General features: G+C 35.9%; 1 protein-coding gene across 1 annotated transcript in view; it reads right to left on the reverse strand.

The window, feature by feature from the left end:
- Positions 1-21,420, reverse strand: part of LOC150089189 (transmembrane protein 33-like) — a 108,931-nt gene extending 87,511 nt beyond the window's left edge. Inside the window, exons 1-2 of the mRNA XM_090389712.1 lie at positions 21,311-21,420; positions 13,916-13,980 (exon numbers count right to left, since the gene is read on the reverse strand). Of these exons, the coding sequence (XP_090245838.1) occupies positions 13,916-13,980; positions 21,311-21,353 (108 nt within the window). The 5' untranslated portion in view covers positions 21,354-21,420. The remainder of the gene's footprint in view (positions 1-13,915; positions 13,981-21,310) is intronic.
- Positions 21,421-22,203: the final 783 nt, after the last annotated feature.

Here is a 22,203-nt window from a genome sequence, read left to right on the forward strand (position 1 = left end):
TGAAGTGATAAAGTGAGGTCATGGACATCAGATCCAATTAAAGGATGCTATCATAATTATGGCTAAAAACAATGTTTCTCAAACTTTTTTTAATTATCACCCCTAAAGGGCTTTTTTAGACATTTCTTTTTCTAATCGCCCCCCATAAAATTTTTAAACAAGAAAATACTTTATACTTACTCTTTTTGTTAGCATTAGCATTAGTAGAGGCATATGATGCAAAAAAGCGAACTTGTGCAGCATCAGCCAAAAAAAAAAAAAAAAAACCACTTCCATTTCACCCCTTCGTTTGTTCAAAATACCTGTTCAGCCGAGCCTTAAATTTATTTAGGCTATCAACTTCCACAACAAGGGATGGAAGTCTGTTCCATCAACCAACTACCCGTTGGCTAAAGGCAAATTTCCACACATCTGTCTTTCCTTAATCTGAATTTATGCCCTCTCAGGTGTTTATTCTGAGCAAGAGGAAGAATCCCATCGGCATTGAGCATGCTCAAACCATTCAAGGCTTTATACACCTCTATCAGATCACCTCGCCGGTGCCTAGTCTCCAGACACTGTACTTTGCAAAACTTAAGCCTTTCTTCGTAAGAGCAACCCTTTGTTCCATTCACTAATCTTGTTGCCCTTCTCTGTACTCGTTCCAACAGCTCTACATCCTTCTTGAAAGGATGTAGAGCTGCTGGACTCTACATCCGTCTAGAGAATCCAGACCTGTATACAGTACTCAAGGTGTGGCCTGACCACTGCCTTATACAAGGGAATAATCACCTCCTTATCCCTGCTAGAAAAATTCCTGTATATAATTTGACAAGGCACCATGAGCAACTCTTGCAGCCCGTCTGCACTGCTCAGAGAACTTCATATCTGCCCGCACAATTACCCCCAGGTCCTTTTCATTCTCTACCACTGTCAGTGTAGTACCACAGAGTTGATACGTTGCTCTGGGGTTGCTGTTTCCCATATGTAGTACTTTACATTTGTCAATGTTAAACTTCATTTGCCATCTCTCAGCCCATCTGTTCAACCTTTCCAGATCCTGTTGCAGCAGGATAGCGTCAGTAGTGTCCTTAACAACCCTGCCAACCTTTGCATCATCTGCAAACTTGGACATTAAGCTTGATATACCATCATCAATATCATTTATAAATACTTAAATATTAAACAGGGATCCTTGAGCCTGCTGCTAAGTAGCTAAAAGTTCAATGTTCAGTATGACATTAGTAAGTTTAATCCTACAGTAATTTCTCTTCTTGAACATTTATTAATTCTGTTTCTTCCCTTTGTAAATATTTTATTTATTGATTTAAAACCACTTTCAACCATATAAGATGTTGGAAAACAAATAAGTACTTTGGTCATTTCAGACCACATTGTTGGATAAAGAAGTTTAGTTGTTTTTGATCCCCACAACTAAGCCATTCCACCTTTTTTTAATCTATATTTGCATTCTTCGTTACATTTTAATTCAATGACTTCTTGAATTTCTTCAATAGCAGACCCAGCATCGCATCCAATTGGATCTAACGTCCATGACCTCACTTTATCACTTCAAAAGAAAATAAATCTGAAAACCTATTTTTCATTTCATCTTTTAAATAACACAAATGATCTGAATAATTCTTAAGATCATTCTCAGTGAGAGATTCATTGATTTCAGCTAACTCTTGCATACCATGAAATTGTTTTCTCATTAAATTGCTTTCAAATACAGTATTTCCAATTTTTCAGTGAAGGCTTTTAATTTGAGCATGCTCAATGCTGATGGGATTCTTCCTCTTGCTCAGAATAATCACCTGAGAGAGCATAAATTCAAATTGAGGAAAGATGGTTGTAGGATAGATGTGTGGAAGTTTGCCTTTAGCCAGTGGGTGGTTGATTGCTGGAACAAACCTTCATCTGTCGTTGTAGAAGTTGATAGTTTAAATAGATTCAAGGCAGAACTTGACAAACATTTGGAGTGAGTGGATGGGTGAAATAAGAGGGTTTTTTTTGGCTGATGCTATATAAGCTTGCTTTCTTGCATCATGTGCCTTTGCTAATGTGCATTTGCAGTCTATCACCAAAATTAATTTCCCTCAAAGTTGAAGTGATACTTCATTAAGTTTTCGAAAAATCCGAGCCATATAGTATATGTTGTTTTTGTGTTTGCTGATCTCCTTTGCTAAATCTCTGTCCCCTTTGCTTTCTAAAAAACTAATTATCGTATCAAAAAGGTTTACAAATCTTGTTAGACAAGTTCCTTTAGAAAGCCATCTGACTTCCATATGTGACTATTTTATTGATGGGTTTAATAACTATACTAATATTTTTTTTCAATCAGATGATGTTGGTGCACAATGCAGTGTATTGCAAGAACTTCAGGACATGCTTCCTTTAGGTGGGCTATAAAACCTTTGTCTTCCAACCATGGAGTTAGCACCATCAGTGGCACAGAATACCAAATTTTCCAATGGTACTTGTTTTTCAACCAACCATATTTTTATAGCAGCAAAAATTGATGCTCCAGTACAGTCAGTTTCTATAATTTTACAAGCAACATCTCTTCTTGCAATTTACAATCATCATCGAAATAACAAACATATGCCATTAGAAGGGCCTTATTGTCAATAACTGTGGATTCATCAATCTGAATAGAAAATTTTCTCATTTTTAGTTTGTCAATTAGCTGCTCTTCAATGTTAACTGACATCTCATCGATTAGTATTCAAATTAAATCGTTGCTCAATGGCAAAAGTTTTAAAATACTGGAAGGATTATGATGCATCACTGTTGAAATTACAGTCTCTAATGCTGGTTGTATAACAGTCTCAGAAACTGTATGAGCACTACCAGTTTTTGCAATGATTTCTGCAATTTTATAAGATTCAATCATTGCATCGTCATGTCATTTGTTTGTGTGGTCTTCTTAAATAAGGAAGTAACAGTGTTATGTTGCTCAAAATTTCTGTTTTAAATTTTTAAAATATCAATATGTTTACCAACTTTATCAGGATGTTTCCGTTTTAAGTGATCTAAAAGGCTTGATGGTTCCATAGCCTCATTTGAAAAAGACCTATTACACATAACGCACACAGGCTGTTTTGAGTTGAATGGGCTTTCAATAAAACCATAAGCTAGATATTCATCCAGATACTGTCAATACTTTTTCTTTTCAGCAATTGACATGATTGATGATGAGTTGAATAACTACAAAGAATTAAATAATAAAATATAAACTATTTTTATTTAACTCTCATAGCCCATGTCACTCACAAAAGCACTGTGGATCAAAAATAAACAACTTCCACAAGGAAACAATAAATCAATACTAATTGTCGCTTAGAAAGTAGAAACAATAAGCTGAAATATTCTCTCATCCCATCCAAGCCTCATATATTGACCAATGAAACAAAAGAATAAATAAACCACACCCACCATGATGCCACTAAGGTCGCAGCTGTCAGAAAGGTGTAAACACCAAGGATTGCAGACATTACCTCTGAAAGCACTCAGGCATTTAATGTCTATGAAAAAGCAAAGGTGGTTGAATTAAATCACGCCCACTATCTTCCTTTTATCAAAATTTCTCACTCACTCCTAATATAATACACCTATATGTTAAAAATCAGTTGTCTGAGGGGAAAAAATAATATTAAGGAATAAGATGTCGTCGGTCGGGGTTGAACTTTTAGAGGGCCACAAACCATTGTAATACCCATGATTTTTTTTTTGCCCTCCAAAACACAATTTTTGCCCCCTTGGGGGTAATATCACCCCTGTTGAGAATCCCTGGGCTAAAGGTTTGCTTACCTCCTTTGCTGCCTCTCTTAATATAATTGGATAGATCCCATCCAGCAATTTCTCTTCCACTTAACTCTGAGTTAATAAAAAATCATTCAACTTGCTGGTAGAGTTTGATAGACTTATGGTATCCACTCCCCTAAACAGTTCCTCATGCATGAATTTAGATGAAAAATATTTATTCAGCTTGTCAGCAACTTAAGCAGGATCATCAACAGTTGAACCACCAATATCAAGTGCACCAATATGATTCATCCTTGCCTTCTAGTGTTTACATAAGAAAAGAAGTAATTGCTATTTTTCTTTATATAACTTGCCAAAAGATTTCTCATAATCTTCCTTAACTTGCATAAAACTTCTTTGTGACTTGATTGCAGACTAGTTTGCATCTACTATAAGCTTCCTGATCACTCACCTGATAGTTTAAATGCATCTCGTGGTTCACTCCATTTCTCCGTACAGCTGCTCATTGTACTTAACAGTCATTAAGCCGATAACGCACTCCTACTCTCATTTGTGCTTTCCAGTGCTTATGTCACACCAAAGTGACCCAACATAGTACTGGCCACTCATTTCAACTGGATGCACTATCTTAGATTTTATATGCTTCTTAACTAAGATCATAACTCCCTCCCCCCCATCCTGTGTCCTTTCTGCAGCAAAACAACACAAACAATTTGCATAAATCCCATAATCATCAATCTTTGAAGTTCCTGCAATTAAATGTCCCGAGAGTTTCTGCTGTAGTTCACAACTAAAAGTATAATTTTTCCTGATAGCTGACCAACTAAAAGTATTATTATTCCCGATATTTGACCAACTATCAGGAATAATAAAATCACAGTGACCATAATAAACAAAAAATCTATGCATCCCCATGCAGCTTATGCACACATTACTTCCCCTCCGGGGTCATTTCATGTCATATCATTTTACTGTACGCTAGGCGAAAGCACTGGCCCAATTGAACAATACTTACAAACAACTCTCAACCTACTACCTGGCAATAAAATAACAGTATCCATGGATGCTAAATGCAAGTCACCTCTATGGCATAGGCATACAATACACATAAGCAGCACTCTATATGGGCAGGAAATGGAGATCTTCATAGCTACATCACTAGAGTTATCAACCAGCCATACAACCTTGCAACATACAGTAGTACACTACATGAAAGTGAAATTATTGTTATAATGGCCACTGTTAATAAATTAATAAACTGAAAAGTGAATGAGACCTGGACTATGTCCAACTGCCATGCCATCACCTTTCAGCAGGCTCGTCAACTGGATCCGGTTCTACCCCCAATCTATGATATAATCAAATTCAATATAAAAAAGGCTAATTGGAACAAATATAGAGAAACTTTAAATGCCATACTCCTGGGAACTCCTCAACAGGATTATAATCAGCTCAATATGAATGAGTAGGTTGTAAATTAACACAGACAATCAGGAAAGGCACAGAAGCCTCCAAGCAAAAAAAAAAAAAAAAAAAAACAACCAACAGCAAATGGAGCACCCTGGTGGTGCCATGAGCTGGAGAATCTCTGGCAAATGGCAAACCAGGCAAGAAAAAACTTTCAGAGCTCCCCAGTTGGTTGGCTGCCACCTGAAGTAAATGCCCAGAAGAAGAATTATCACTGCCTGAGAAGCATGATAAGACAAAAGAAAAAGGAAGTTGGTACCTCCGCAAACGATGACCCATGATGGGTCAGCATTAGTAAAGATGTAGTTTACCACATAGTTACCAACAAGTTGCCAGGTGGAACGTGGTCACCACTTAAAGCAGACCAGGACAAACAACATATAACTGGTAGGAAACAATAAATTTTTTTTTTTTTTGATTTGGTAGTTGTTGGCGCATCGGCTTCTGTGGCCATATTGCACCTCCCAAGGTTTTTGCAGTACTTTGATCCAAGCCCGAGGCGGGAATCGAACCCGCGACCTTTGGGTTGCCGGGCAGGTACTTTACCCACTCGGCTAGCCCGGTCGGCAAAACAATAAATAATATTCTGGCCATGCTATTTCCTAAAGACAATCAACCTCCTCTCACCATGAACAGATTGAAATGTGTATTGAAAATGAAAAACATACTAGCATAAATACCAACCACCATTTACTTCAGAGGAAATGCTTGCAGCAATTAAAAAAACTAGAGATAAAAAACGACCAGGCCACAACCTCATATAACCATAAAAGAACTAATGAAATATTTTCCACACTATCTGTTACAAATACACTGTCTAGATAAGGGAGTATTCCCCACAACATGGAAACTGGAAAACCTCCGTCTGACACCAAAAAAATCCAGATAAACCCAAAATGATCCAAAATCATACAAAATTTCAATATTGGCAAAGTATTGGAATTCAGTTAATTCAGCTCCATCTAGAGGCCCACTAAGTAAATGCAAACCTTCACTCAGACAAACAATTCTGCTCCAAACCTGAATGTTCAACTGAAGATGAACATTCAGGTTTGAAGAAGTGGGGTTCCCCAAGGATCAGTATTAGGACCACTGTTGTTTTTAATTTTCATAAACGACATTGATGAAGGGATAGAGGGCGTGATGTCTAAATTTGCAGATGATGTTAAAATTGGTAGAGTAGTTAATGATCACTGTCAAGCTGAGCTTCTTCAGAGAGACCTAGATAGACTTCAGGAATGGTCAGAAAAATGGCAGCTGTGCTTTAATCCAACAAAGTGTAAGGTATTACACCTGGGAAACAGTAATCCCAAAAAAACTTATTCACTTGGTGGAGTTCAACTAAATCCAGTACTGGAGGAAAGGGACTTGGGTGTTACGATACGGTCAGACATGAAGTTCTCTGAGCATTGTAGACAGGTTGCAAGGAAGGCCCATGGTGTCCTATCGATGATCTATCGAACTTTTGCAAGTAGAGATAGGGACGTGATAATCCCATTATATAAGGCTTATGTTAGACCATACTTGGAATACTGTGTTCAAGTATGGAGACCGCACCTAAGGAAAGACATCGAGCTTCTTGAAAGGGTGCAAAGACGGGTAACTCGCCTGGTGAGATCGGCAAAAGGGTGTCCTTATGAAGAAAGACTTCGAATATGTGGGTTGCAGAGTTTGGAAACTAGACACCTTAGAGGAGATTTGATTGAGGTGTTTAAGGCTCTGAGAGGCATCAGTAAAATGAATGAGGACAAAATTTTCAAGATTATAAATGATGCTAGAACTAGGGAACATAAATTCAAGTTACGGGGGGAAATGTTTAGATTGGACTGCAGGAAGTTTTATTTTAGCCAGCGAGTTATAAATTACTGGAATAAGTTGCCTTCGTTGGTGGTAGAGGCCGACGGTTTGGGGAAATTCAAAGGTCATCTGGATAGTACTTTCGGGTAAGGGAAGCGCATAGGATGATAGGTTTAATTTCTTTTTTTTCTTTTTTTTTTTATTAATTATTATTATTTAGTTATTTATTTTATTTTATTTTATTTTATTATTTTATTTTATTTATTATTATTTTTTTTTTTGGCTGGTGCAGCATAAGCCATAGGCTTTCTTGCACCATGCGGCCCTTACTAATACTAATTGTATTATAAATACAGCACAGAATACACAGGAATAGTACAAAGTACTTTCTGGCTATATCAGTTGACTTGGCTGGGGCTACTGACACCCTTTGATGGCCCAGCATACTCAGGAGATTACACCATGCCAGAATTCCTCAAAACCTGTATAATTGTATCCAAGACTATTTCATTAACACACATGTCACAGTAAAGACACATTACCAAGGTATCATCTGCACAGTTACCCAGGGATGCCCGGGGTTCAGTTCTAGGTCCCACCTTTTGGAACCTAGTCCTGGATGAATTGCTGGAAATGGATATTGGACAGGTAGTGAGGATCACCTTTGGAGGTGACCTTGTCTTGCTCTTCAAGGCAAACAACAGAGCCATGCTAGAATATCATACAAACCGTGCTCTTAATATCCTGCAGGACCGAAAAAAAACTCAAACTAATAATTTCTGAAACTAAAACCAATTCTTTGTTAATTAAAGGATAGATCTGCAAGCAACCAAAATAAAAATTTCTGGTAAAACAGTAGCCTTGATGACAGAAGTTAAATATTTGGGAGTCATGTTCGACTCCAAACTGACAATTTATTCACATCTCACGCATATTGCTAAGATGGTGAGAAACTACAGGAATGATAGTGAGGCACCAACTGGGGACTGAAGAGGAGAACACTTTTACTTATCTACAGAGCAATCGTCCTCCAATCGTAACCTACCGTGAAAGCATATGGTATTGCAACAGATATTATAGAGAAAAATAAATGAAAAATAGATTCGTACAGTGAATTATACTACTAACCAACATGAGGGCATGTTGCATTGTCAGTACACCTGCTTTACAGGCCCCAGCAGGGGGCACTTCCCCTTGACTTAGAAGTTAAAAGAAAGGGCCTCAATTATAGACCAAAGAAGCAGATCCCAACAAACATCTTAGGGATCATTTTAACCTGAAGACTGACCACAAACAAGAAAGGAAAAGATACAAACCACACTTTACTAGCAATGGCAGAGTAAGTTGGAACAGACACTTAAAGGGGAAATCACTAGGAAGTGCTTGCCCCAGGTAACCCTGGTCTTCCACAAACATCCCCCCCCCTGGTTTTCCCTGGGACTTTATGCCATAATATTTGCTAACAGGGCATGGTTCCTTGAATGTAAAGTTGTGCCAACTGGGTCTCACGCAGAATCCCAAATGTACCTGTGGAGCTGATGAGGATTGGGCTTCTGAGTGTCCCAATTACCATTGCCACAGATGTAGATTAATGTCCAAAATTGTAATTATTAATCATGGAGAAAAGCAACTACTCATCTATGATGGCTCATTACATGACCTTCTCTGAATATTCTCTGACTACTATATATTTTCTCAACACCTTTTTGAGACCAGGAGAAGCAACCATGCTTTGACTACCCAGACTATGATACCCCCACACACACACATACTCAGACTAGAATGCATACAATAAATGTAGAAATGCATACATGAGACGCATTACATGGCCTTCTCTGAGTTTGCTCAAAAAATATTTGAGACCAGAAGAAACCATACTATGCCTATCCAGACTGTGACACCCCCACCTACCTAGACAAGTGGTACCTGACTGACTAATTGAAATAAACAAACCCAAATGAAACTGGCTTGTTAGAAGGTGTCCCACCCAGTGAGAAAGGGTGTAACAATTGTCTGTATGCTGTAAAAAATTCACTTGGACAACGGATTTTATGTGTATTCTTGATAAAAAATAAATATTTTTTATGTCCTTGTAATTGTTTCATGTGAATTAATAATGACTGATATGTGTATTACTAACTAATACATGTGCAAATGAATGTATGAGTGAGTATATGAGTAAAATTTGGTATCACTGTGATAATGATTTTGGGATCGTGTGGGTGGGTAGTATATATAAAGTGAATATGTGTAATATACTAAATTCATCTGAATTAGTAATTATTGATGCATTATTAATTGTAGTTTCACAATAACTTCATGTGAATTAAAAATGACTCATATATATAATAATAATTAATACATGTGCAAATGGATGTATGTAAGTATATGAGCACAATTAGGTATAAAAGCGATAAAGTGTATGTTCTTTGAACCATGAGTGTCTATATGAATGTGTTTAAGTATGTATGGAGTGAATGTGTGTTTTAAAATATGGAAATGGTTGAGCGAATGTGGGTACATGTGAATGAATGTGAGTACGCAGGTATATGTTAGCACATGTGTCTTGTGCTGGGTGGGAAATGAGTCCACTTATCCTGCAAAAAAAAAAAAAAAAAAAAAAAAAATATATATATATATATATTGTACATGCTGTCCCATTCATGGTACTATACTGAGTGTGATAAGTGTGTGAAAATGATGAATGCATGAGAATGTCCCATAAGTGTTAAATGTACCCTGAATATATACATTTAAAAAAATAATAAAATAAAAGAAATAATATATTAGCCATTTTTGCAAGTAAAGATGTACAAATGTGAGTGAAAGCTATACCACCTGTGTAAATTTTGCAGTGACTAAGTGGATGTTTGTAGTTAATATTAAAAAAAAAGTGAGTCTTGGTAGTTTATTTTAGGTGGCATCTGTATCCAGTCCCTATATGATGATGAATTATAAGGCAAATATGTGAGTGAGAGTTGTTATATATGCTATCTCCAAATGCCCCTGAATAAAAAAAAAAAAAAATGTTCACTTCAGTATGTGTAAATATAACAGGTGTACAGATGGGCTAAGTATATATAGCATGTATGATGTTCTGGTAGGCATCCCAAATCAGAGGCAACCTATCAGGAAATCCCCCCCCCCTGCTATGCTAACACCATGCCTCTTTCCTGCTTTGAGGCATGGCATGGAAACTGCTGACACCGACTTCAGCTAATCTGGCCAGTGTGGGATTCCATGAGAAGCACTGTGCATCCGTTGTGCATCCGTTCTCCTCCCCCACCATCCTTCCCAAACTTTTTTGCTGGTGGACCCTATCACCCACAAATGTTTTTCTGCTCCTGCAGTTCCCCATCCCCCCATAGAGGGTAGGCTCCCTCTATCCCTTTGACTTCCCATTTCCAAGTGCAAAGTCTTCCTATCATCAACCTTCTTTATCTTGACCCCCCTTTTCTCCACTGCCTGAACGATTACCCCACACTTCCTTTCCAATAAAATTTCCCATTTTATTCCCCCCCCAGGGTCCTCCCTAGCAAGCTCCGGCACAGTCCAGGGTAGGCCTCTGCCAGAGACTTCATATACTTCCAACTACACCTAGTCTACCTCCACAGGGCAAAGGATAGGCAATGTGGGGTCCCACTAGGTGCCCCACAGTTAAATGGCCAGAGGAACGACAGACCAACACAACCCAACACGAAAACTAACACTATCTCTGGCCTTAACAGAGTTTGTAGTGCAACAGAGTATACAAATGAAGAGTTGGGGGGGTTGGAGGGGTCTCCCAGTGCCGCTTGACAAGTAACACTATACACTGTCCTTTCTGCACACATTGTACTCCCCATATTCAAATTCTACATCCCTTACATTCAAGTAATACCACACCACTGATACCCACACAATGTTTGCATTTGTTGACTTGACAAGCACTCCCAATTCATCAAATTCAAATTTATACAAAAATACAGAGTGTGAAAGGGTCATAAATGCATTAAATATAAATAGCATTTGGGTAAATCTGTAAGAGATTAGTGTCTTTTATGTTCATACCAAATCTTTTCAAATAACATGGTGCAGTGTAAAACATTTAATAAACTGTTACAGGTTTAAAAATTTACTGAACTGTTACGTGTTTAAAAATTATTTAAGAGAGAGAAAGAAAGTTCATCCCTTATTGACAACATAAATGAGAATTTAATCATTTATAAAAATGACTGATACAGTAAACCTTTGAGATGAAGTAATTAAGTTTAAAGATATATCAAGAAGTAATTCTTTAAAATTACTTTTGAAATATTAAAAATTTCATGGATCCTTGGTGATTGCAACTTGTCTTACCAAGGATCGACACGATTTCCGCTGAATTTTAGAATTAAACAACATGCATCCTCAGTTCATGCTTATCGTTCAGCAGCGTCACAATTAGCCTTTCATGCTGTTAATGAAAAACAATTTTTATTCAGCAAGGCCAAAATACTTAGTGTCCAACATAATTATATGAGACCATTAATTGCAGAAACTGTCAAAATTAAATTGCATGAGAATTCTATTAACGTTCGCCGTCCGTATCTAATCTTCGATTCGTGGGCTTTTACATGCATGTGCAAAGACAAATAATCTCTATTTAAGATTCATGCTCGCACACATACTCAGTAATTTCCATTCCTCTGATCACGACATATGGTCGAAAAGTTCTGTCAGCTTAAGGAAGGAAAATCATTTTTAAAAATTTGCATTAAACTTCTTTTAATTTTTTAAAAAAATTTTAATTGTTCAATTGATTTTTTAATTATTTTTTACTGTAATCATTTTGCATTAATGTTATATTCATTTTAATTTCTGGAGAGTAGCATACGGAAGTGTTCTACATATCATATTGAGGTAAATTTCTCTTATTCTTCTACAAATAAAAAATACAATAAAAACATTCTTTATCTTATTATTGGTTTATTCTTGCTCAATATCTTATTATTATTATTATTGATTTATTCTTGTTCAATGTTTTGTTATTGAGTTTAGCATATTTTAATTAACAGAACATTTAATTCATTAAAAAAGTTATTTATTTATTTTTTATTAAAATAAGGCATGGCATCTCCATGTTAGCAAATCTGTTCCATTTAGGGGGCAAGTAATGAAGGGCGAAAACATCCCACCCCCAAAAACCCTTTTCTGGACAGAGCCCATAGTCTCACAAAGTCTCCAATGCAGCCCTACTGCAATGAGAACCAATGATATCAAGTAAACAGACTTTTCCATACCAAAGGTACCAAAAAGACAGGCAACATATCAACCTATGAAGAAAGAACTGAAATTTTCTAGCTGCTGTGCCCTCTTCATTTCTTCTTTCCTGTGTTGCTAAAATCAAAATTAATGCAGTGTTTATATAATCTCAACATATAATCTGATTGGAAAAACATACCAAACCAACAATTGATTGGAAAAACAAAATGTTTATGTAACCTCAGCCAACAACTGATTGAAAAAACATCCTTTTTCATAATCACAGTTCCAACAAGCATATTAATGAAAATGATAATGATTACTGCTATTGAAAATCTAATAAATTAATCCAATGCTGACATTGCTTCTTCATTACACAAACATGACTGCTATAAATGCAAATCTTGCTATCCACAGTTTGATAAGAGAAATGCTGCTATGGTAATTTTTTATGAATAGTGCACACATTGGTTTTAAACTCACATATTTTATTATTATTATTAGCTATGTGGTGCAAGGAAGCCTGAGGCTTATGCTGCACCAGCCAAAAAAAAAAAAAAAAAAAAATTCCCTAGTTACCCTGAGAGAAAGAGAGAGACAAAAGTAGAAGGGAATCACCAGGAAAGAGAAGAAAGATGATATCCAGCTCAGGACCCTGGGTGTGCCAAGCCCATACTCACCAGATGTGAGCCCATTCCTGAACAATGATGTGTAAGCAGGGTAAAGGCTTGCAAAAATACAATAAAAGAATTTGGGGTGCCTTCAGTAAGAAAAGGTTCTAACCATTTGGAAATATGATTTTCCTAATAATCAAAATGAGCATATAAGGCAGTGGTTTTCAACCAGGGTGCCGCAACAACATTCCAGGGGTGCCACGTAATTTGGGTTTAAGTTACTTAAACTTATTATTTTTTAATTTATATGTTTATTTCATTATACAAAAGTGTACAGTATCATTTTAATTTTGTGGTGATCTATGATTGATGTTTACTTACTACCTCTGTATAAAGAATAAAATTATATACTGTATATATATGAAATGTAATTTTTATAATTATATTATTGTAAAATATCATATAACATATATATATATATATATATATATATATATATATATATATATATATATATATATATATAATATTATTTTATCTTTCTATTGTGGTTTATTGTGTTTATTTTCTTAATTACGGGTGTTTTCTACTCATAGGTATTATGGTACCATAATACCTATGAGTAGAAAACACCCGTAATTAAGAAAATAAACACAATAAACCACAATAGAAAGATAAAATAATAATATGTACTCTGTTCGTACCCGGGCATTGCTAAAACAGCTACCGGGACAACAGAAAAATCTAGAAATAATTTAAAGAAAAACCACTATAAAAGTATATTAAAAGTAAAATACAACATAAATTATCATATTACTAAAGAATAATATATATATATATATATATATATAATATTTCTCACACAGAGAGAGAGAGAGAGAGAGAGATCTAACGGGGAGAAAATTGAGTAGGGGTGCCGTAAAATAACATTAATTACTTAATTTTAATAACGGGGTGCCGTTATTAAAAAAAAGATTGAAAATCACTGATATAAGGTAATACTTATATGCTTTTTCATTCTAGTAACATAAAAATTCTTCACATCACCAAAGTAAAAATCAACTTACCAGTAACTCACGAGTTCTTTTCTTAACCACATTTGATTTCTGGCTAGTTTTCATAGCAGGATGACCTACAAAATACATAAATTAACTTAATAATCTGATATATCTAACAATTTTCAAAATACATATGTCATGTAAGTAAAGAAAACAACATTAAACAATATTTCATGTTTAATTAACCTTATCATATTCAATAAGAAATAATCTTTACGTTACAAGGAGGTCAAATGTAGGCAAGTGGCTACCTTGGAAAAGAGCAGTTAATTTCCCATATTATTTACAATAATAATACAGGGTGTTTATAAATGGTGGGAACACTTTCCGTGATTTATTGCACAAATACAAAGCCAAATATCAGTGTCATATACATACCTTGTGAAAGAGAAAATGTCAAAGTTTTTTTTACATCACTTCACAACAATTCAATGTGGGAACCACATGTGACAAAGCAAATGTCCACACAGTAATCGAACTCTTGATATACCCTGTCCAGCATATCCTGTGTGACTGTGGTAGTAGCTTCTTCAATTCTCTGCTTTAGTTCTTGAACATCACATGGCAAAGGTGGTACATAAACACGATCCTTTATGTAGCCCCACAAGAAGAAATCACACGGAGTTAAGTCTGGTGATCTCAACAGCCATTTCAAGAAACATTCGTCCCTTTCTCCAGCATGTCCGATTCAGCACTTGTGTAACTCTGTGTTAAGGTAGGCCCAAACATCATTATGGAAGTGGGGAGTGGGGGGGGCCCCATCTTGTTGGTAAATAAAATCACCACTATCTTACTGAACTTAAGGCATCAACTATTGCTGAAGTATATCGAGGTAGGATAGCCCAGTTATGCCATCAGCAAAGAAGAAAGGTCTGTACAGTTTTTTTGTGTGACAAGGCGCAGAAAACATTCACCTTCAGCGAATCACACTCATATTCAATTATCTCTTCGGGTTTCTGGGTACCCCAGATTCAACAATTGTGTCGGTTGACCTTCCCATTGGTGTGAAATGTGGCCTTATCATTAAATACTATACGATTAAAGAGTGGTCATGTTCTTCTGTTGCAGTTCAGAACAAAATTAGAAACACTTCTCTTTGTCATCTTCCTTTAACAAATGCACCAACTGCAATTCATACGGCTTCACAGAAAGTTTTTTTACGAAGAACCTTCCATACTTTCAGGACTGGCATTTGCAGCTCACGTGATGCTCTCCATACTGATTTATTGAGGCTCCTTGTGAATCTCTCTCTCTCACTCATTCCACATTATCAACACTAACACTAAGCCAGCCACTGCTCTTTTGGGAACACAAGCAACCCGTGTTTACAAATTGCTTATGCCACTTGTAAACAGCCTTCCTGGTTGGTGGCTCTTTACAATACACACTTCGAAATTTCCTTTGAACGTCTGTTGCACACTTATTCTTATCAAACAGTAGCATACAAAATACCTTCTCGGGACCGGAAGCCGCCATCTTTCAACAAGGCTATGCATGTGGTAGAGGTACGACAGGTAACACCAACTGACGGTAAATGATGGAACTACACGCCTAGGCAGTAACAACTGGGAAACTTTCATGTTTTCTCTTTCACATGGTATAAATAAGTAAATGATATCTCTCTTACTCCATGTGCAATAAATTATTGAAAGTGTTCCCACCATTTATAGACACCCTGCACTTCATGTAAAAATAAGTAATCAAATATAAGTTACTCATACAAACAAGGTCCCTTCAATAAGCTTTATAACAATGCTCTCATGGTTACTTTCTATTAACCAATGATGTACTTGCAATAACAAAAGGATGTTTGTGAACTATGGGGTGAAGTCAGTTATGTCATCCGTAGCCAGGTGGGAAGGAGCAGCAGTGTGCAGCACACGCTTCTTGATTAGACCGGGGTTCGAGCCCGTCACCACCAAATACGGAGGATGCGGAAAGGTCAGGGACTGACCACCGCATATCCCGGAGCAATATGGCCTTAGTTGCTAATGCTCCTAAAAACCAAACAACAACATCAGTTATGTCATGAGAAATTCCAAAGGAGCTGAGAGAATTAAGCTTATCTTCACATCTCCCTTACTACACTAACGCAACTGATGGAATTCCTTGAGCCAATGTGTCTGTGTTCATATAGGCCCAAGGAATCCCATTCTTGGGCCCATATGTGCTATCCCTCCCTTCGGCCAGGATCCCAAATTGAGCTGTTTTCTTACAAGGAGGCCAATAATGGCACTCTATTCAGTGTTGATAAAAAATCCATTTTTAGAGGAATGTGGGGGGGGGGGGAGAACTATAGCTCTACCCAAGGCCAATTCAGCTGGGAATCAAATCCAGACCTTTTGGATGCATTTCTTCTGATTGTATTCCTGGCAGGTGCTTTGTTGTAATCTGTTTCAATAACAACTAAATTAAACTATTTCTAAAGCCAAGTGGCTACAGCTTGACTAATGATAGACAATCATAAGCACTCTGATGTCAATGGTATAAATAGTCACATTTTACATGTATTAATATTATTCAGTAAAACATATCTCAGAATGATCTTTTATTTACAAAAGATGCCATATACATGTTATAAATGACCTTAAAATGCTTTCAAATTAAAAATATTAGTATAAAAAATTAACATTGGTCAAGGGTTTTACTTGAAGTTCTCTGCAAATGATTACATGGATCCCTAATCATGACTTTAAATGAGTCATTACCTTCATGGGTTAATCAACTACTGTCAAACCATGATAGTTACCTGTACAAAGAGCATCATGGGATCAAGGGGCAGTATAGCTACAGAATGTGAGTGAAGAGCTCTTTATAAAGGTAATTATTGCTTAGTAACGACAGCTGAAATTGTAATTATCTCCTAACGATTACACAGAAATTCCAAAAAATGGTGAAACTGCAATACATTTATTTATATGATGCTGGCCCATTCCATGCAAAGTTGAAACAGAACTTGACTTCTGATGCATTTTCAATAGCTAACTTCCGGCCAAAGCTCAATGTGACTTCTTAGCCTGTTGCTGCCATAGCGATTTGTGAAGAATTAAATGAATTTTAAAATCCAATACTAAATAATGCTAATACTCAAAATAAAGCACAATACCTATTACTGACTGTAATTTGTAACTGAGCAACAACTAAAAACTTTTGGATCAAGCTGCTAATTGATAGAAAGTAGGACTATGTGGGGGGCAATGTTAATGACCCTTTATGAAGAAACGGGAAGCACTGTTTTTAAACTACATACAGGATTTACAAGCCTTACTATTATGAGTTAAAAAAGTTTAACTACTCTATTATAAACGACAAGCCCATGTAATGGCTTCATCTTAACAAGGCTCTTTTTAGAATCATTTAAATATTCTGAATGTGAATTTTAGTTATTTTGGATTAAGTTTTGAAAAAGCCATTGTCTGATTAGCACTTTTAAACACCTCAATTCAAACAAATGCCCCCCCCCCACCACAAAAAAAAGTTCTGTGTTCATTTTGCCACTACTTCTTCACAAACATAAAAAGAACCATGTTTATTTTGCTGTTCCTGGGTATGTTGATGTGGCTGCTTCTATGTTAACATGGCCATGAGAAAAGGAATATATGATATTCAAACCTTCATCCAGCCCCATAGTGCTGATGGGTTACACTGCACTTTTCTTTAAGAACACAAACCAGTAGTTTGCATATCTTTTTAGAGCAGGCAGTAATTATTATCAATAACTAGCAGCAATGGTTCTGGCAGTAGTTACAAAAAATTATCATGCCTCATTTGAGAGAATGAAAATATTCCTTTTTGTTTCTAAAAAACATTGTTTTTTTCCCAATTCTGCTTGGAGCAGAGATGTTGGAAGAGTGGAGTGTGCCCCCTGGTTGGTGATTTGATTTGGTTTTGGAGAGGGGAAATTATTTTTATGACACTATTTTAATCAAATATGGTTGTTGTTGTTGTTATTTGGTTTTTAGGAGTATTAGCGACTAAGGCCATATTGCTCCGAGGATATGCAGTGGTCATTCCCTGACCTTTCCGCATCCTCCGTATTTGGTGGTCAAGGGCTCGAACCCCGGTCTAATCAAGAAAATCAAGAAGCATGTGCTACGCACTGCCGCTCCTGCCCACAGAGGCGCCAATCAAATATGGATAAATCATCCCACTAATCCAGGCACAAAGTGAATTTCATTCCAATATTTGACATTAAATATATTGAAGGATATTTTAATTTACAAAAGTATATATACTCATAGGTAAATTTTGTCAAATATGTTTATTAGTATTAGTAGTGCCAACTGGTGTAAGAAAGTGAGTTTAAAACAGCATCACCAAAAAAAAAAAAAAAAATTCCCACATCACCTGTCTGACCCATCTAATAATTATTCAAACTACCTACTTTCACAGCACCAGATGGTAGTTCGTTCCAACAATCAACTTGATGAGATTTGATTACCCACTTGATGAGATTTGATTTGATTTTGGGTTTACTGGCACAACACGCTTGACGAGAGCAAATCTCTACACATCTATTCTGCAACCATTCTTCCTCGATTTATTTATGCTCCTTCACTTGTTGTCTGAGCAAGAGGAAAGATGCCATTGGCATTCAGCTTACTCAATCCAGTGAAAGCCTTAAAGACATTAATCAGATCTCCTTGCAATACTCAAGCCTTTCTTGATAAGAGTACTCTTCTGCTCCACTCACTAATCCTCTTGCCCATCTCTACGCCCATTCCAACAAATCACATTCAACCTAAAATGAAGCGTCAACCTGTATACATTATCCCGATGTGGCCTAATCATTATCTTATAAAACAGGATAATCACCTCCATTTTCCTACTAGCAAGATTCCTACATATCATTGACATAACCACATGAGCCATCTTGGCAGTCTGTCTACACTTTTCAGATAATTTCATGTTTGACTGTAAAATTACCCCCAGTCTTTTATATTCTGCACTATTTTCAGTGTTGTACCACACATCAGGTGTTATTCTGGGATTGACACTTCCCATAAGCAGTACCTTGTATTTGTCAATGTTAAAATTCGATTGTCACTTCTTAGCTCATCTAATTTTTCTCGAGCTTGCTGTTTCTAGTTGTGCACCCTGATTACTGTCATTAATTACCTTTGTATCATTTTTTTTTACACATGTTACTTTTAAATGAAACAAACTTTTCATTAATCTTTCATTAAACAAAATATAAACACAAAACTGTTAGTCTCTTCCATTTTTAAGTTTATGAACTCATTTAACCCTACAAGCAGATATCACAAAAATCATGACAGCAGGGTGCACAAACCAGTTTTTGAAGCAAAAAAAAAATTCTGGAAATAACAGAAATTGGAAACTTTAAAATTGTATTCTAAATTCTGAAACTATACTGGATAATAACATCACAAACTATTTAAATATGATTAGCTCCAAGTGTTGCAAGCTTCGTGACAGAAGATAACTGTTGGCAAATGTTCACTGTACCAAGATGATTTATGAAGACTAATCAAGTTATCTAATACATATTTAATTCAAAACAGTGAGTCAATCTGTATAAAATAAAATCCAAGAACATTAGAACAATTTTATCTTTTTCAAATATCTAAACAGCCACTTCAATTTTTTGGACATGCGCTAATTTTTTGGTTTGAGTTTTTAATCCAAGATCAAATTGAGGTGATCATTTTTAATAATCTCATGCTTATTGGTAAAGTTTCAACAATACTGAATGACTTTTCTATCAGAATTTCTAATATACAGCTACACAAGTGACTGATATATATATAGCTGCACAACTGCCAACACTGTACTGGTTACAGAGTTACTATTCTGTCACTCCCTACTCAATGAGTGACACTATTCAAGGTATAAATAATCTGTGATCTATGTGCAGAATATCTATCAGAGCACATGCAAAAGTAAAGTACTTCTTTCCCTTGTATTTGTATTCAATATAATATATTTCAACAAAAAGCTCCAATTTTAAGACATAATAACAACAATTTAAGTGATCTATTCAAAAAAAATTATAAAAAGAGCAAAAATTAAATTGTATATGGAATATTAATCACCCACAATTCACCACCTAGAAAATTCGTTGCCTGTCTAGTAGTAGTAATAACAGCAAATGATGCAAAAAGCAAGCTCATATAGCATCAGCCAAAAAAATAAAAAATAGAAAAAACATTTCACCCATCCATACCCTCCAAGAATTTGTCTAGTTTTCCCTTCAATTTATTCAACCCATCGACTTCTGCAACAACAGACCATAGCTTGTTCCAACAACCAACCACCTGCTAGCTGAAGGCAAACTTCAGCACATATCCTGCAACCATCCTTCCTCAATTTGAATTTATGCCCCCTCATGTGTAGTCTCAGCAAGTGGAAGAATACCATTAACATTTGCTTACTCAGTTGAGTAAGCAGAATGGGCTTTAAACACCTCGGACCAGTTCTCCCCACAGGTGCATGGTCTTGGGATGCTGCAATTTGCAGAACTGAAGCCTTTCTAGGTAAGAGCACACCCTTCTTTCCTTCACCAATCTGGTTACCCATCTCTGCATCTGTTCCAACAGTTCTACAACCTTCCTAAAGCGAGGCCTCCAGACCTGTACATGGAACTCAAGATGCGGCCTAACAATGCTTGATACAAAGGGATAATCATATCCTTATACCTACTTGCAAAGTTTCTGTATATCACTGATAACACTCATGAGCTGTCCGGCAGCATGTCTACACTGCACAGAGAATTTCATGCCTGACTGCACAATTACCCCAGTCTTTTTCATTTTCCACTACCTTAAGTGTAACCGCACATGGGGTTACTGCTACCCATGTGCAGTACCTTGAATTTGCCAATATTAAACTTCAACTACCATTTCTTCGCACATCAACTCAATTTTCTGAGATCTTGTTGCAGTAGCTCACAGTGATAACTGTAATTAACCACCATTCCAACCTTTGTATCATCTGAAACTTATATATTAACGTGACTGCTCCTATGAAATCAAAGATGTGCCAGTTACTTACTGATATCTAGGAAAAAACAGGAATTATACACTATGAATAAAATGATAATAGCTTTAGTACATTCTTTTACAATAAATGATGGATTAGATCGTTTAGGTTAGATTTTTCAAATGAATTACTGTATTTCTGAACATAACCGAATACATATTAATGATTTTCCGTTCCTAACTCTCCCGTAAACTGAGGTCGCTATGCCTTTATTATCAACTACTGGACTTCACAAACTGATAGTTAAAAGGTTATCAATTCTAAACAAAATTCTACAACATATACGGTAACAGTACTTAACTCAAATTTCGCGCTTCTTCCTCATAATTGCTTTCAAAAGATTTTCTCCGCAAACATTAAAACCAAACGCTACATAACACATACATAAGAAAAGATCCTTACCAGACAATCGAGATGTAAGAAGCTTACGCAAAAACCCCAGCATGTTACTAGCAAAAATTTGTTTTATATATAATCAACTACAGTCTGAAGTTTCGACTACACAATATAAGGGGAAAAAAACCGAAAAATAGAACGATCCTCATATTGTACACAAACCATGATAAACAATCTGCTGAAACGCTCCCCTACAGTAAACAACAGTCGAGTAAATAATTATATTAACCAGACCTATCTATGCACACAATATACATATATGAATATGTAAATTCATATTTAATTCTTATTTAAATTTATATATAATTCTTTTCTGTCATATATATATATATATATATATATATATTACACTAGTATAGTTCGAAAAAATATTAAAGAGGCTATAGTGTACTGTTAATAGTGTACTGATTTGCGAGATGGCATATTAAAAATAAATAAATTAACACATAATAAAACATACATTATGATCAAATAAGTTAAAAAGTAGTTTTAATTTTTTCGTTATATTTATTATATTTAAATTATAAAATAGCTTTAATTTATTATATAATTTTATTGTTATATATAGGTATATAATTAATTGAAACTAATAAAACAGTACATTTCCCTCAATTTGCTCAATGGAGGGAATATGTACTACTTCAGAAGCATAACTAGGGGTTTTGCACGGAGTAGTAAGACATTATTAGCCATATGGTGCAAGGAAACCTGAGGCTTATGCACCAGCCAAAAAAAAAAAAAAAAAAAAAATTTCTGAATTACACCGAGAGAGAGAGAAAAGGAATCACCAAGAAAAAGAAGAATGATGATATCCAGCTCCGGACCCTGGGTGTGCTAAGCCCATCTTATTACTCTGTGGGATTTTGATGCCTATGTACACATATCAGAAATACGCCTTG

The sequence above is a fragment of the Mastigoproctus giganteus genome, chromosome 2 (assembly GCF_048544385.1).
Source record: "Mastigoproctus giganteus isolate SK-2022 chromosome 2, ASM4854438v1, whole genome shotgun sequence".
Classification (NCBI taxonomy): domain Eukaryota; kingdom Metazoa; phylum Arthropoda; class Arachnida; order Uropygi; family Thelyphonidae; genus Mastigoproctus; species Mastigoproctus giganteus.